This window comes from Triturus cristatus, chromosome 1_2 (genome assembly GCF_964204655.1).
Source record: "Triturus cristatus chromosome 1_2, aTriCri1.1, whole genome shotgun sequence".
Taxonomy (NCBI): Eukaryota; Metazoa; Chordata; class Amphibia; order Caudata; family Salamandridae; genus Triturus; species Triturus cristatus.
Genome location: NC_140580.1, coordinates 172110098 through 172126847, shown reverse-complemented (window position 1 = coordinate 172126847; position 16750 = coordinate 172110098). Strand labels below are relative to the sequence as shown.

General features: G+C 50.1%; 1 protein-coding gene across 1 annotated transcript in view; it reads left to right on the top strand.

Annotated features, from left to right (window-relative positions):
• SMC3 (structural maintenance of chromosomes 3) overlaps positions 1 to 16750 on the top strand; it is a 789692-nt gene that overhangs the window by 280042 nt on the left and 492900 nt on the right. The window contains exon 15 of the mRNA XM_085603430.1: positions 7428 to 7527. Coding sequence (XP_085459556.1) covers positions 7428 to 7527 — 100 coding nt within the window. The remainder of the gene's footprint in view (positions 1 to 7427; positions 7528 to 16750) is intronic.

Genomic DNA, 16750 nt, shown 5'->3' with positions numbered 1-16750 from the left:
TTGACCCGCTAGATGCTTCAATTCAAAACATCATTTGCTATTTGCTGCGTCTACAAAGATGCAATCTGGCATACTCCTCTATAAGACTACATCTGGCTGCCCTTGCCGCCTACCTACAAAACAGACCTCATTTGTCATTGATGACGTGACGGAGACTACTTGGGCGCCACCCATGCGCGCTGACGTCAGTTCTTTCTTTTTCTGCGCCTGAAAGCGCAGATCCGGTTAGAGCACGTACCTTAGTCACTTTTTGACTACCCTTTTTGAGACTTTTGTCTCCTGTACAATTTTGTTTCCTTGGTGCAAGTAGGGATGCCTGGATTTAAGTCTTGTGGGGCCTGCCGTCGCAATATGTCGGTGGCGGACCCCCACGATGTCTGCCTCTACTGCCTGGAGACCGACCACGACTCCCGGTCCTGTCGGGACTGTCGGACCATGGCCTTGAAGGCCTTGAGGGAGAGGTGCCGGAAGCTGCTGGAGGTCCGGCACTCGTCCTAGCGCCGTTCCTGCTCAAAGTCTTCACCCTCCGATTCAGGTAAGAGACGACACAAAAAGAAGTCGAAGAAGCGTGTTCGCTCTCCGACGTCACCCCGTCGGTACCCGGATGCGGACGAGGGGGACAGGGGTTCTGCCCCTGTGGCTCCTTCGCAGCCCGGGAGTCCAGCGGCCTACCCACCCTACCCGGGTCCATCGGCGACTCCCGACGAGGTGCAAGATTTTCTTTGTACCATGTATCGCCTCTTTAGGCCTCGGGCTCCCGCCGGCGCGCCTTCGGGCCCCGCGGTCCTGTGTCCGGATCTTGTAGGGCTGCCGGCGGATCCAGCTTCGGCGCCACAGGATCCTGCGCCGTTGACTCTTGCCACGGCGCCACAAGGTCCAGCACTGCCTGCTCCGGCCCCAGCGCCACCCTCTGCTCCGCCTCCGGCACCGCAGTGGGTGCCATTTGTCCCACCTTTGCCCAGGTTCCAGGAATATTTTGTTCCTACCTGGGATCCGCATTGGAACGCGGCGCCGGCTCGGCGCCGTTCCCGGCACCGTTCCCGACACCGTTTGTTTCTTCTCTGGCTCCTGCTCTGCCGCCGCGGTCTGTTCCCTTTGCGGCAGAGGTGGAGGACGACTGGGAAGGGTCCGAGGACCCTTTTGCTCATCAGTGTGACTCCGAGCAGGACTGGACAGACGACTTGGAGGATGCCGGTGACCTCGACATCTCCTCCAACCCGGGGTTTGCTTCTCCCCTGCCTACCATGGAGGAGGGCACCTCCTACACGATGTTGCTCTATCGGGCTGCTGAGGTCCCCAACCTTGATATCCCTACGGTGGCCCTCAAAGCTAATCTCCTCACTGAATTGCTCCAGACGGCTTCCACTTCGTCGGAGCCCCTGCTACCATTTAACAACGCCCTCACAGACGACTTGTTGGGCACTTGGTTGCGGCCAGCCACAGGGGCCCCTGTGGATAAGAATGTCACCAGGGGGCAACGCCCGGCGCCTGGTGACCCCGCTTTTCTGACTACTCATCCTACGCCTGAGAGTCTGGTCATCCAAGTCTCGACGTCAGAGTGCCTTTCCCACGGCTCTGCTGGACAAGGACTCTTAAGAAGCTGGAGCAGTTCGGTAAGCGGTTATTCTCTTCAGCCATCTTGGGGCTGTGGTCAATGTACACCTATTGGGCCGCTATTCCCACGCGGTGTGGGATACAGTGGTACAGGTGTTGCCTGTGTGTCCTGAGGAGACCCAAGCTGTGCTGTCTCAAGCTTGCTGAGGGTAAGGATGCGGCTAAGTTCGCCATTCGGTGTGGGCTGGACACCGCGGACTCATTGGGTAGAACCATTTCTATGACTGTAGCGCTTCGTCGCCACGCCTGGCTGATATCTACCGGGTTCTCGCCAGATGTCCAGCGCTCGCTCATGAATATGCCCTTCGATGGCACTCGCCTGTTTGGCGATAAGGCCGACGGTGCACTGGAGCGTTTTAAGGACTCGTGGGCCACGGTCAAGTCCTTGGGTCTTTCCACAAAAAGCCCAGCCACTCCTGGTTTTCGTTCCTTTCCTGGCCATGGCAGAGGCGCCCAGGCACGTTTCGTCAGCAAGCCTGTGCAGAACCACCCTCAGCGCGGCCGCGGCTTCCGCAGGGGCGGGTCTGGCAATCAGCGTGGGGGTCAGTCCACCTCCGCCCCCGCTGCTTCTACCTCCAAACCTTCCTAATCAGAGCTTTGTGGAGCACCCCACGCCAGTGGATGGCAGGATCCGCCATCACCTCCCCCACTGACACACTATCTCATCGGTTAAGTGGGTGCTGCAGATCATCTGCAAGGGGTTACTCCCTTCCTTTTCAGTCCACCCCTCTAGCCATGCCCCCTCGGTACCACCACATGTCGGGGGAACACTTGGCAACTCTCCAGCAGGAAGTTACGGGCCTCTTGGCCAAGGAGGCCATCAAGTGCGTTCCTGGGCCGGAAGTAGGGAGTGGTTGTTATTCCCACTACTTTCTGGTCCCCAAGAAGGACAAAGGGGGTCTGCGTCCCATCTTGGACCTCCAGAATGTCAACCGCTTCCTCCGGAAGGAGAAGTTCAAAATGCTGACTCTGGCTCAGGTCTTGGCTGCCCTCGACCCAGGAGACTGGATGGTAGCGTTAGACTTGCAGGACGCATATTTTCACATTCCTGTCCTGTCGGCCCACCGGCGTTACCTGCGGTTCACGGTAGGCCAGGAGCATTTTCAGTTTGCCGTGCTCTCTTTTTGCCTTACCAGCGCCCCTCGGGTGTTCACGAAGGTGATGGCGGTGGTCGCAGCTCACCTGCGCAGGTCAGGGGTGTCAGTCTTCCCTTACCTCGACGACTGGTTGCTGAAGGCGGGCTCGCCCCAGGCAGTTGTCAACCACCTTCAGACTACGACCGACCTCCTGCATTTGCTGGGGTTATCCATCAACGTGCCGAAGTCGCTCCTGTGTCCCTCTCAGAAGCTCCCCTTCATTGGAGCAGTTCTGGATTCGACACGGTTTTGGGTTTATCCTCCCGAGCAGCGAGTCCAGGATATTCAGGCTTTGATTCCGATCTTTCAGCCTCTATCCCGGGTTTCAGTCAGGAGGACCGTCTGGCTCCTGGGCCTGATGTCCTCCTGCATCCTGCTGGTGCCACATGCCAATTGGCATATGCAGGCTCTGCAGTGGGAACTGAAGTTCCAGTGGGCGCAGCATGGGGGCAACCTGTCCGATCATGTCCAGATCTCGGAGGGCACTGCACGACAATTGCAGTGGTGGCTCACGAATCTCGATTGGATCAATGGCAGATCCCTCTCCCTTCCCCAACCGGAGCACACAGTGGTGACTGATGCGTCCCTCCTGGGATGGGGAGGCCACTTGGGAGAGGCGGAGATCAGAGAACTCTGGTCTCCGGCTGAGTCCTGGCTCCATATCAACCTTTTGGAGCTTCGGGCGATCCGACTTGCACTGAAGGTATTCCTTCCCCCTGTCTGTGGAAGTATGGTGCAGGTGTTCACGGACGACACCACTGCCATGTGGTATTGCAACGGGCAGGGTGGGGTCCTAGACCCTATGTCCGGAGGCTCTGCGCCTCTGGACATGGCTGGAACATCAAGGCATTACCTTGGTGGTTCAACACCTGGCAGGTTCTCTGAACGCTAGGGCGGACAAACTCAGCCGCCGGTGCTTGATGGATCACGAATGGCGTCTGAACTCTGACATGGTGCAAGGTCTCTTTCAGCAGTGGGGAGAGCCTTGGTTAGATCTATTCGCCACTGAAGAGAACGCGCAATGTCATCAGTTCTGCGCATTGAAATTTCCAAGGCTGTACTCGCTCGGCGACACTTCTTGTCGCGTGTGGAGTTGCGGTCTGTTGTACGCCTTTCTACCTATACCACTTCTGCCCAGAGTGCTGAAGAAGATTCGGCGCAACCGGGCCCAAGTCATCCTTGTGGCTCCGGATTGGGCATGGAGATACTGGTATCCCGAGCTACTCAGGATGGCGATCGCCCTACCCCGATTCGTCTGCCTTTTTGGGAGGATCTTCTGTCGCAGCAGCAGGGGACGGTCCTCCACCTGAACCTGCCCAGCCTCCACCTCCATGCGTGGAGATTGAGCGGCGATAGTTGACAGCTTTCGATCTTCCTACCGAAGTCTGTGATATCCTTCTGGCAGCCAGGCGTCCCTTCACTAAAACGGTATACGCCTACAGGTGGAACAAGTTTGTGGCATGGTGCGCAGCTAAGGCTGTGGATTCCCTCTCTGCCCCTCTCTGCCCCTCTTTCTGAAGGCCTTCTCTTCCTTCTTTCTTTGGCCCAGCAGGGCTCCGCTCTGGGCACTATCAAAGGTTATCTTTCGGCCATCTCCGCCTTTTTACGGCTTCCAGATCAGCCTTCTCTTTTTAAGTCTCCAGTTGTTAACCGTTTCCTAAAAGGCATTACGCACATATTTCCTCCCGTGCGGTTCATAATGCCTCAGTGGGACTTAAACCTTGTATTGACATATCTGATGTGCGCTCCCTTCGAGCTCCTTCATACCTGCCCTTTGCGTCTTCTCACTCTCAAGCCTACCTTCCTGGTTGCTATCACCTCTGCCAGACGAGTGAGTGAGCTCCAGACTCTTTCTTCCAAACCTCCTTTCCTTTCTGTTCATCCGGACAAGGTGGTTTTAAGGACCCGTCCTTCTTTCTTGCCAAAGGTTGTCACGCCCTTCCACATCGGGCAGACCATCACTTTGCCCACCTTCTTTCCGCCTCCGCATCCTTCGAAAGAGGAAGAGAGGCTCCACCGTCTGGACCCAAAGCGTGCGCTCTCGTTCTACCTGCAGAGCACACAACAGTTCCTGGGTGGATGACCAGCTCTTAGTTGGCTACGTGGGTGCCAAAAAAGGTCGGGCTGTGCACAAGCGGAGCATCTCTCGTGGGTCGTTCTCTGCATCAAGGCCTATTACTCGTTGGCTAAGGAGGAGTCTCCTGTGGGGCTGCGTGCCCATTCTACCAGGGCGACGGCAGCCACTACTGCCTTGGGACGCGGTGTCCCCTTGCAGGACATTTGTCAGGCAGCTACGTGGGCCTCGCTGCACACGTTTACCAAGCATTACTGCCTTGACAGTCAGGTCCGGAGAGACGGCTTTTTTGGCCGTTCTGTTCTCCGCGACTTTCTGGTGTAATCTATTTGCAGACCCAACACCGGGGTTGGTATTGCTGGGGTATCTATTCTAAAGTAAGGAATCTATCACTAACGTGTCTCTTTCAGATGCACAAGTTACTACTTGTGTAACGATATATCTGTAAGAGACATTAGTTAGTGATAGATTCCTTACCCCCCACCCATCCTCCCCGTTCTGCGAACTGATTTCTAGGGTTAAGGTCATCCCTTTCATGGCCCTAGTTTCATGGCACCAGTGATCAGTTTCTTGCATGGCTCTGCGTTCCTGGCGCGGAAAGTCGTGTACAGAACTGATGTCAGCACGCATGGGTGGCGCCTAAGTAGTCTCTGTGACGTCATCTCAGCACTTATGACGCCAGCAACGGATGCCGAACCGCACAACGCCACCTACTGACTCGCAGGGGTACTGCTCGCAAAACTTTCCGGATCCAGACTGACGCCTAGGGATATTCTAAGGTAAGAAATCTATCACTAACTAATGTATCTTACAGATATATCGTTACACAAGTAGTAACTTGTGCTTCGGTAGCGGAAAGAGCTCTTCACACGCTTGACGTCAAACAAGCTTTAATTTATTACATAGACAGGACTAAAGCCTTCAGAAAGGGGCAAAAAAACAGTTTGTGGCTTTCTCTCCACCTCGTAAGGGGCAACCCCATCTCCAAAGCTGGAATTTCAAGTTGGATAGTCAAATGCATTCAAATATGCTACCAAAAAGCAAATGTACATTAACAGTTCCCCTAGGGTGCATTCAACTCGCAAACTAGGGGCTTCCCTGGCATTCTTAGGGAACATTCCCTTAGAAGACATTTGTAAGGCATCAACATGGTCTACTACACACACCTTTACCAAACACTATTGTGTAGATGTGCAGGCGAAGCAACAAGCTTCTGTCGGCCAGGCTGTTCTTAAGACACTTTTTCAAACTACTGCAATCGATACAGGCAACCACCGCAGCTCTTATTCCTCGAACGGTTTTTCGACCCAGGAAGAATTGCCTGTGACCGCAACAATGGGCGACTGGTAATCCAGTTGCTACTGGACTTCGGCCAGAAGGGATAGGACTTTGTAGTATGTTGTCCCTTCAAACAGGAACCCCTCAGCAACTTCGTGGATCGAGGTATCTCTGCACATCACATCCACAGCATCCTTGGAGTATCTCCATCATCCTTCATCTCTTCCATCAGGACCACCTGGAATTGCTGAAGGACTGCTTCATATCTGAAGGTAACTGTTCTTGAGGACCTTGCTGGTCCCTCTAACTAGACACTGCTGGAGTTGGTTGACCCAAATACTTCCAACCAGCCGCATTGACATCTGAGTTCCACTTGAAAAAGTTTCTAAGTGTCCAATTTGTTGACTTTTCAAGGCTTGTTCGCGGTTCAGTGAAATTGCACTGATTTATTATTGCTTGTAAGATCTATATCTCCGGAACCCTCCGGTGGATCTTTTTCGTTCTAGTGTCCAAATTCTTCTAAAAACACAGCCTATTTTTATAAATTGGTGTCTGATTTCTTGAGTGTCTTGTCAATTTCTTAAATTGTTTTGGTGGTGTTTAACTGCTTGACACATGTTCCTCTGTGTAAGCCTTGCTGCTCAGTGCCATATCTACTGTGGGTTGAGCTGAGGGTTTTCCAGACGAAACCTGCTGGACCTAAAGAGGTTGGTAAGTGTTACACAGTGATGTCACACAACCACTCCCAAATGCTTTGTCATATTCCTCTGACCCATCTTTTACATTTGCTATCCCTTCATGACCAATTTATATGTCTGCCAGTGTGGGATTCTACCTCTACTGCTACTCTGGATTTAATCAATGATACTTTGGATGATAAATATGTAATGGCTTCTTTGTTGGAAGATGTGTTGTCCCCCAAACTCTCCACCTCTTTCATGGCCTCCTTCACTTTGCCAGTGTGTCAGAATAAATATTTTCATGTTGTCTCACATTTCTGAGCCAAAGAGAGCAACACATTGTAACAATTTTCCTTGAATAACAAGGGCAGTTTAGTTTAGAATTAGTCTTTCCGCTCATAGGTTCACTCATATTGATGTATTTTCTTAAGTGATATGATGATGTGATAAAGACCTCCATGCAACTTAGCACCCTGAGGTCACTCAAGGATTCATCAGGTTTTGTTGTCCTATCATCTATGGAAATCAGCACAAGTTTATCAGAGATGCATTCCATCTCATATATAGCTCTAAGTCCAGTTTTTAACTGTTTAGTATGTTACTTGGAGAAATATTTTTATAGTGTTTTTTTTCCGTACTTCCCAGTTACTTGTGGAGAGAGGAGAATGCGGAACAGCAGTCCCTGGCTGCCAAGCGTGAAGATTTGGAAAAGAAACAACAACTTCTTCGAGCTGCTACAGGAAAGGTGAAGCATATGTGTGGTAGTCAAAATTTTCCAAATCGTCCCTTGGAAAATAATGGCAGAATAAAGTTTCTATTTTTGTGTGAATATGTGGGGGCGTTTGTATTCAGTATTGTAAAGACTATGATATTGCAGGCTTAGAATATGAATTGTTCAATGATTTAAGTCTGTTGTTTTGACTGTGCAGTTGTGAACCAGACCTATTGCTTAAACAATACATAGTGTGTTGTTAAACCGTTTTACAGTGGGCTTTTATGGACCAGCCTGTTCAGCCATCAGCTTGAGACTTTTATCAATCATATCTTTGCTCAAACGCTAATTTTATGCCTATGTCTAAAGAATGTATTCTTCCACTTACCTCATGTTTACACTGGACTAATAGAGAGACTGTTTTACAACTACATCTCCATCTGTTAGCTATTTTTTGCTTTCCCTTCGGAGTTCCATTTTTCTCCCTTACAGGTCTCTTTTTCACCTGTGAGTCACTGTAGGAAAGTGCCCTTTTTTGTCATGGTCACCCCCAGTTTTTGCCACTGGTATTAATGCTTTTTGACTGATGTGCACTGGGTCCCTGCTAACCAAGCCCTAGTACCAGTGCTCTTTCCCTAAAACATGGTAAAATGGTCTTATTGTCCCACCCTTTGGCATCCCTCGAAGTCCCTAGTAAGTGGTACCCCTGGTACCTAGGGCATGGGTGCCAAAAAATGCCCTAAGGGCTGCAGCATGTATTCTGCAACCCTAAGGGACCCCCATGCAAATTTCATGCAGACTGCATGTCATGGTGCAAACCATGAGTGAAAATACGACAAGGCACACTCTGAGTGTGCCATGTCAAAGTCTCTGCATGGAATATATGCAAGTCATCCCTACAACAGGCCTTGTAACCCTAAGGTAGGGTGCATTTCATTACGTGTGAGGACAAATCTGCATGAGCAGATATGCCCCTGTGCTGTCCAGTTCAATTACTAGATGGTACAAGTGAACAGGGAAGCCATCTTAAGTATATGTACTGGGCACCGGTCATTACGAGTTCCCCAGGTAAATGATGGCTTCACTGAAACCTATGGTGTTTGGTATCAAACACCTTATGTTAATAAATCTGTCTGTTGTCAGTACAAGATTTATTATGACCTGCACCTTAGAGGTGCTCCCTGGAAATCCTGCCATTATCTAGTGTGCTGGCTGACTGGTCTCGTCCAGCCTGCCAGCACAGACATGTTTCTTACTCTCTGCAGGTGAGAGCCCATTCTTTCTGAGGCCAGAAACAATGCCTGCTCCAGAAGAAGTTTTTCAAACCACCTTCAGCAGGATGGCTAGTGATTTAGCATATCAAGGCCAACCGCTTCAAAGCCCCTGCCACTTTTGATATGCGACCCTGGGTTCACCCTGATCTGGGGGATGCCACCCTCGTCCCTGAGGCCCATTTGGTACCAGGGCAACGGGAAATTACCTGTGCTAGTAGACGATTTGCACCACCAGGCTAGTCACACCCCTAAGGTGTGCTGCCTGATGTGCCTCACAAAAGAATTCCACCCTCTTGTTTTTGGTAGACTTATGAACACTGTGACAGGGTTATGCCCACTCCCCACTGAAATTGGTCATATATGGGGTGCAGTGACCCCAAGGGTAAGTACCCATTGGCTACTACTCTTCACTCCTCTTAACACCCCTAAATTTAGTATTTAGGTGGCCCCTGACGCCAGAAACTCAGATTCACCTGACTAAAGAAGGACGACAAAGAAGCGCCAAAGAACGCAAGAACTGTGGACTTTGCCCTGCCTGCCTGCCTGCTCCTGTCTCGACGGTTGCAAAGACCCGACTCGTTCTGTTGCTGTGCATCCTCCAACATCCTCAGAGGGCTGCCAGCACTACACCAACCAGTCAGCATCTCTCTTGAAGTGGAGGAGCCACTTGCTGCCAGTCCCTGACCGCAACGTCCAGCTCACCGATCTGCTGTCCACCGCGTCCACTGACACAGCTGCCACCTAGGAGGAGGTCCCTATGCTCCAAGAGGTCAGATCCTTCTTCCTGCCAAGTTTGGAGACTCCAGGACCCCCCTGGAGCTGCCCTGCACCAATTCCCTGGATACTGGAGCCCTTGCAGCAGCCAAGGCTTGTTTGTTGTCCAGCCCGGATACCAACACTGCCAAGACTGACCTATCGTCGAGAGACATCAGCATCATCACCAAGGCCAACAAAGCGAGTGGCTCTGCTGTCCTGTTTTGACCCAATCTCCATGTCAGTCTAACAAGTGAGAGCCTCCAACACAAGTGATCCGCTGGATAAAACACCTCTGCATCTGAGCCCCTCAGCCAGAGCCTACCGACAGTGCACCCTTTCTCCACAGACACTCAAGAACCGATCCCCCAGTTGGGTTCCGACTGACTTGTTCCAAGACCCCACTTGCAGCATTTTTCTGTTAGAGGTTTTTAGGTCTCCCCTAGCGATGCAGCGTATGTGCTCCTCGCTTGCGAGATCTATTGTCGGTTTTCTTTGGAAGTGGAATTGGTGACCGCCCTGTCTCCCTTAGGGCCCGCACACCCAGACTGGGCGCGTCGTCACTTGCTTGTCATGCGCGCTCCGTCTTTTAACTTCTCCCGCGTTGGGCATGTCGGCACTTGTTCTTCGCAGAGTCCTTCAGCATCGCAGCAAGCTTCCTGGCCTCAGCCTCGGCCTGAGCTCTCTGGCAGCGGTATTGGGCGATCAGCTTGTTTATATATATATCTCAACTTTCACACTGAGCACAGCACCCGCTTCAAGGAGACCGCGCTCAGTGTTAAACTTAAGCATTTGCCTTGCAATCGGACCTATTGGATTGCAAATGCTTGTTCTATTAGCATGCGGATAATGTTGTTGGTACTGCCTTTTGAGGACCCAAGAGAGAACAGGGAGACATACTCTTTTATGTAAGAAACTGTTTCTACTGTGATGGCCGATCTCACCATTTCCTAATGGCTGGTCTCCTTACATATGGGTGTGTTGCTGTGTGAGCGTAACTGCCCTACTGATAACGCACAAACATTACAGCCTTAATAAGCATGTGCGCTTTTCACCGTAAATGGGTGTGCAACCAAACCTGAACTTTCGGAGCAGCAGGGAGACCCGGTTGAGTGTCTTTGAGCAGCACCTCCAGCCCCTTCTCCCTGAGATGAATGGGTTCGTTATGGAATTAATTTACAAATTGGAATATTACACTTGTATTTTCATTTATATTAATTTCCAGTACACAATTCATTGAAATTTAATTTGATTGTTGTAAAATGGAAACAAAACGCCAGAAACCACTTGTTAAATCCAGTGTCATTATACTATTCAAAGATGGCGGTTATGCTTGTTACACGAACCAGGCAGCAATGTAGTCCTTTCTTTATATTGTTTACACATTTTGTACTATATCATGTGACAAGAGTTAACATCGTATCGACTCGTGACCAAGGAACCTGTTGGTTTCAAAACGCGTCAGGAGTTGTTTGCCATAACTTGATGGAATAAAGCACGGTTATATAAGCAAATTGGGGCTCGGCGCAATCTTTTGGAAAGAAGGATTGAGTGTTTGGATACGAAGGGTCGCGTCCTTGCCGGCAGCCCGCCACCATTTAGAGGCAGAGGTCATCGCGAGCCATGATTTGAATTTGTATATATATATATATATATTAGGTTTTCCCAATCTCAAAGCGTTTCCCTTTAACATTTAAATGATTTTGTGCAAAAAGATTTCTTCAGCATTAATGACTTGCTGGCAGAGTGTTTCCTGCAAAATACCGAAGTTCCGTTATTACTGGAAGTGAAGCTGGGTATGCCTTCATGTAAAAGAAATAAATATAATACAATACTGGGGGAAACAGTGCTTTTGAAAGACTACAAACGCGACAGCCTGCGTGTCAGCCACTGTTTATTGTTATCCTGCAGGCTAGGGCCCAATTACGAGACATGAAAAACCTCTGTGTGCACAGAATCAACAGCTCGGAGTGGCGGCGCGCGAAAAAGCCTGTATTTGATAGAGACTACTAGCCGCAGATTCCCTAACGTAGAATTATCCCCAGGCGTGAGACTGGACCCGGAAAACTTTCTTTGCCCCAGGATCTCTGCGCGCTGGGGTGCGGTACCACGCAACTCCGCCCTGACGTCGTCCGCGGGCGTGACATCAGCGAGGTTACATAAGCTCCACTCTGGCGCGCTGACCTCCGTTTCCTTCTTTTCCGCTTTCAACGCGGATCCGGATCTTGTCCCTGTCCTGTTTTCAGGCCTTTTCACGCTCCCTGATCAGGTTAACAGTGTGACTATAGGAGACATGACTAGAGGAGACTCCACCCTCCCCCACACCCCGCAATAGACCACAAAACAAATTGCCCCCAGGCACTAGGTAATGTTGCACAAGGATACTCTTAATAAGCCTGTGTTCTTTTCTTTTCATGTGTGTCCTCGTCACTTGTACATGTGTGTGTGTGTGTGTGTGTGTGTATGTTTCTTCTCACGAGTACTACTTTGGTTGTGTGTTTTTATAAAAATATATGTTTTTAAAGGCCACTACTGTTAGGATACCCCACCACAGGATGTTGATGTGGTAAGAACACCAGGATCATGCTTGATATACCAAATGCTGCTGCAATATCTCCTTATTGTCTCCTCCGCCAAAAGTATAATTTCCAAGTGTTTATCTTCAGAGAGGTCGGTCCCCTCTGTTTACAATAACACATTTCTTACTCTCACTTTAAATCAAGGTCCAGGTCCCAGACAGTAACCCTGATGAATTCCAGAGACCATTTAGGCTTTAAAAAGGGCAGAAACATGTCGATTTAATCCAAAGGTATGCAAGGATCATAGCATCCACCTACTTACCCTGTCAATACCTTACTGTACTTTTTAATTATATGCGCAACATCCTAGTAAAAAGATACTTTTGTCGTATATCCTGAGGTGTTTCTAGCTAAATAACTGGACCCAAGTTATACAGCAAAAAGACTAATATCTAAGAAATCCCTCCGGATAGCCCTGCCCGAGGTCTAGTTTGCCCTGGTAGTACCATCTTACCAGGGTGGGACGAGGTGGCCTATGGAAGCATGTCACATTACGTGAGTTAACCCACCTCATCCTCGTTTTGGAATTGCCAGGTTTAGTAGGAGACACACCAGCATTATTCAAACAGGATCGCTAAAGTAACAACTGGAACTTCCCCCAGATGCACTTATCATGAGGACACCATGCAAATTGTTATGTTTTACAGTTACTTTAGAGGAGAGCGTGGGCCCTTCTCAGCCTCGCTTTCTCCAGGAGTTGTATATATAACCGTGGAAACAATTACCACTTCAAAGTGGTCTCTTTCAGTGTCACCACTGCACCCCGGGTGTTCACCAAGTGCCTTGTGTAGGAAGCCGCCCATCTGCCCCTACCTTGACAACTGGCTGATCAAGAGTGCCACCCGCCAGCAATACCACGAAAACACACAAATTACAATAAACCTCCTACACAACTTGGGGTTTACCATCAATGCCACCAGATACCACCTCCAACCCCTCCAGATTCAACGCTACATAGGAGCAGTTCTCAACTCAGAGGTTGGGAAGCCTATCAAAACCCTGTCAGGATCCAGTCCTTTCAAGCACTGATCCTTCTTTTCCAGCCAGACCACCAGGTCTCAGTCAGGACAGTCGTGCGCCTCCATGACATGATGACCTCCAGCATAGCTATAGTACCCTGAGCCAGATTACACATTCACCATTGCAGGAATGACTAGCGCAACAAAGGTCTCAATTGGAGGGTCATTGGGACGATCTAGTGTCACACTTCTAGCTCTTTGCAGTGGTGGAACACCAACAAACTATTGCAGGGGTGGCCTTTCCTCAACCCAGTTCCGCAGAGGACTGGTCCCTTTGTGGATCCGGTGCCCACTTACAGGATATGACTGCCCAAGACCAATGGCATCCCAGACACCAGTGTCTCCACATCAGCTGCCTATAGCTCCAAGCTGTTCCCTTAGCGTTGAAGGCTTTTCTACCTCGCCAGAGGTTGTTCTCATCCAGATGGACAATATGGCAATCATATATTACCATATTATCTAGCGAAAAAGAGGGAGGGACAGGGAGCATATAAAGCTCCAGTACCCATGCTCCGAAACTATAATGAAATAAAAAAAGGGGGGGTGTAACTGTCCCTCCGAGCAAGAGATAGGGGAAAACTAGCTAGGGTTTTGACAAGACATTGAGAGTAGTCACTAGGACTGTCTCTTGTTGCACTCGCAGACCCCTAGCGGTGTCATGTTTCATCATCGGTCAGGTGCTTCTCGGCAGGCCAGCGCTGCAATGCTATTATGGGTACCCCAAAGGATTGCTTTAGCAGAGATCTTTTGGTTTCATCGCTGTATGATGAGTGCGAGAGTGTCCAAGTGGGGGAGGTTGTGGTGTGTGCGACGAAGTGAGTATAGGTCTACATTTTTAACGCATCTATGATCTCTAAAAGATACGTGGCGCTTCTTCAGGATCAAGAGGGTAATCCCCTATCCTGATTTTGATTTAAATTGTGGGGTAGGCTGAACACCAGAGTACGATTCAATGTGGGCACAGCACCACCAGAATGTGTAACCATTTCACTGAACTGAAACATTCACCAGAGGATCTAAGGTGGACTATTTTGGAAATAAATATATATATATATATATATATATATATATATATATATATATATATATATATATATATATATATATATATATATATATATATATATATATATATATATATAACCCCTTCCACGTGCATGACAGAACCATGCCGTCATGCTGCGGCCGCTCCGCCCACGCGGCACGGATTCCCCGCCTGTGCGGGCGAAATAACGAGTGGGCGGAGTCGTGACGGTACCACGCCGTCATGAGCACAGCTCGCCCGTGACTCATGACGGCGTGGTTCCGTTACAAGCCTGGAATTCGCGCTGCGGCGAAGGGGTTAAACAAACTTTATTGTTTTTTTTTCCCTTTTTTTTGTTGCCTTGTCAGCGTACATATTTTGATCATATTATACGTTGTATCGACACAATAAAATAATTTAAATATGTACAAACTGTTATACATGTAATTATAGCATGTAAAGTCGTGCACTACAGAATAAAGCTGCAGTCAGTGACTGATGCGGGACTCTATACCCCTACATTATATTGTACAAGACTCTTAGAAAATAGTGTACTAAATCAGCACCCATTTGTCCACCCCCCACCCTGCTAACACCTACCCTCCTCCCTTAACTAGTTCTGGCCATGCAATACATTGATTAAAGTACCCATCGTCATGCAGGGCAAATACTCTATGTACATTTCGTGACAGTACCACTCCATTGGTAACCACCTTGATTTATTGTACTTCGTGTCTGAACGTCAAAGATGTTATTGGGTTCCTGGGACTATAGGAACGTCGTCCAGGCTGGTATTTTTATAGGCTTCCACCATTGCATCCCATTCCAGGGATATTGGGTGTTTGAGGCATATGAGCTGCAGATTACACACTTTTGCATAGATCGCCATCTGGTGTTGGGCCCGGATGTTTGCAGTTTGTTTTTCCTCTTGGAAAGTCTTTGGAAGTCACGAGGTCGGTGACTCCTCCTTTGGATCGTATTGCGCATGGGCTTCGGCTCCATCCTCAGATAGTTTTTTTCCGCCATCGTGGTCGGATGTAATCTTCGCGCTCCGGTTCAGAACATTTTCCAGTTCGACGATCGAAGCGAAATCCTCACCTCAAATCGCGGTATTGTTTCGATCGCAATCTCCTCAATCCGCGCACCTTCTCATCGGCAAACCTTCGGTTCCAGTCGTCGTCGACGGCGGCCTACGGGCCTACCCAAGCTCCGGTCCCGGCTGATGGAAAGGACTCCATTCAAGAAGTGCCCTCGATGTGGGTCCAAATTCCCCCACACCGATCTTAATGAGGTATGCAACCTCCGCCTCTCCCCTGAACACGAGGCTCGAGACTGTCCGGCCTGTAAGTCTTTCAGATCAAAAAAGACTATTCGGGACCGAAGAGTCAGAAGAAACATGGCACACTCCTTGACCTCCGTTCCAGTCGATATCTTCGGAGACAACATTGAAGATCCGACACAGCAGCGCACCGAAGAGGACCTTGTCAGTGCTTCCGAGGCCGACGAGTCAGATGTGGAAGACATCACTCCGGCGCAGAGGGTCGTGAGTACTATACCCCCCCCCCCCACACCCGCGCCAACACCCAAAAAGGCTTCGGTCACGCCTTCGCCTCCGGGCCTAGGCATGACCAGAGACACTGCTTCACACACCCCACCTTCGGGGCCGGTGAAGAAGCCAAGTAAGCCTTCCGGCGGCTCGGGCTCGAGCCTGCCTGCCAGCGGTGCCGAGAAACACACTTCGGCACCGAAAAAGAAACCGGCCTCTACCTCGACACCGAGCTCCGCACCGAAGCCCTCGGGGGTCGAAACCCGGCGCTTCCGTACCGACGCCATCTTCGATACCGACCAAACCCCGCAAGGCCCTCGGCACCGACACTTCCAAGCCGAAGCCCATCTCGGCGCCGACCAAGAAATCGGAGGTTCCCAAGCCCAGTGCTAAGCAAACTGGCACGGACAAGCCTAAAAAGTCATCGGCCCGAAGCCTTCGGCGCCGACGGACCAAACACTTTCAGAGGAACTATTTACACCGGATCCCTTGCAAAAAACTCTCACCAGGGATCCAAAAACTGGACATCTGGCACTCTCTTCCAAAAAGAGACATTTGGACAAACCGGCTCCGCCTCCACCTCCAAAGAGGAAGGACTCTGCTACCTCTCCTTTCAGAATACCTTCCCCACCTCCTCCACCCTCTCCACCTCCGCCTCCTCCGCCTTCTCCACCCCCACCTCATCGCTCTCCGACCCCGTCTCCAGACGATGATGATCAGGGGGACCCATATCACGATATAGGGGATGTGCCCCAAGACCCCACCCCTACAGGATCCCCAGACCCATGGGACGACTACAATAACCCAGATATCCCCGACATCCCACAAGATGACCGTTACCCTTCCAGGCCATCTCCACCAGAAGACTCATTAGGGTTCCACCATCTACTTCAAAGGGCGGCACACTATCACAGGGTAGAGTTGCACACTGACCCAGTGGAGGAGGATTTCCTCCTCGACACATTTGATACCACACATAGGTCTACCTCCATACTACCTATGCTTAAGGGGGTGGTAATGCATGCACCAGAGGTTTTTAAAGACCCAGTTAGGGCCAGGGA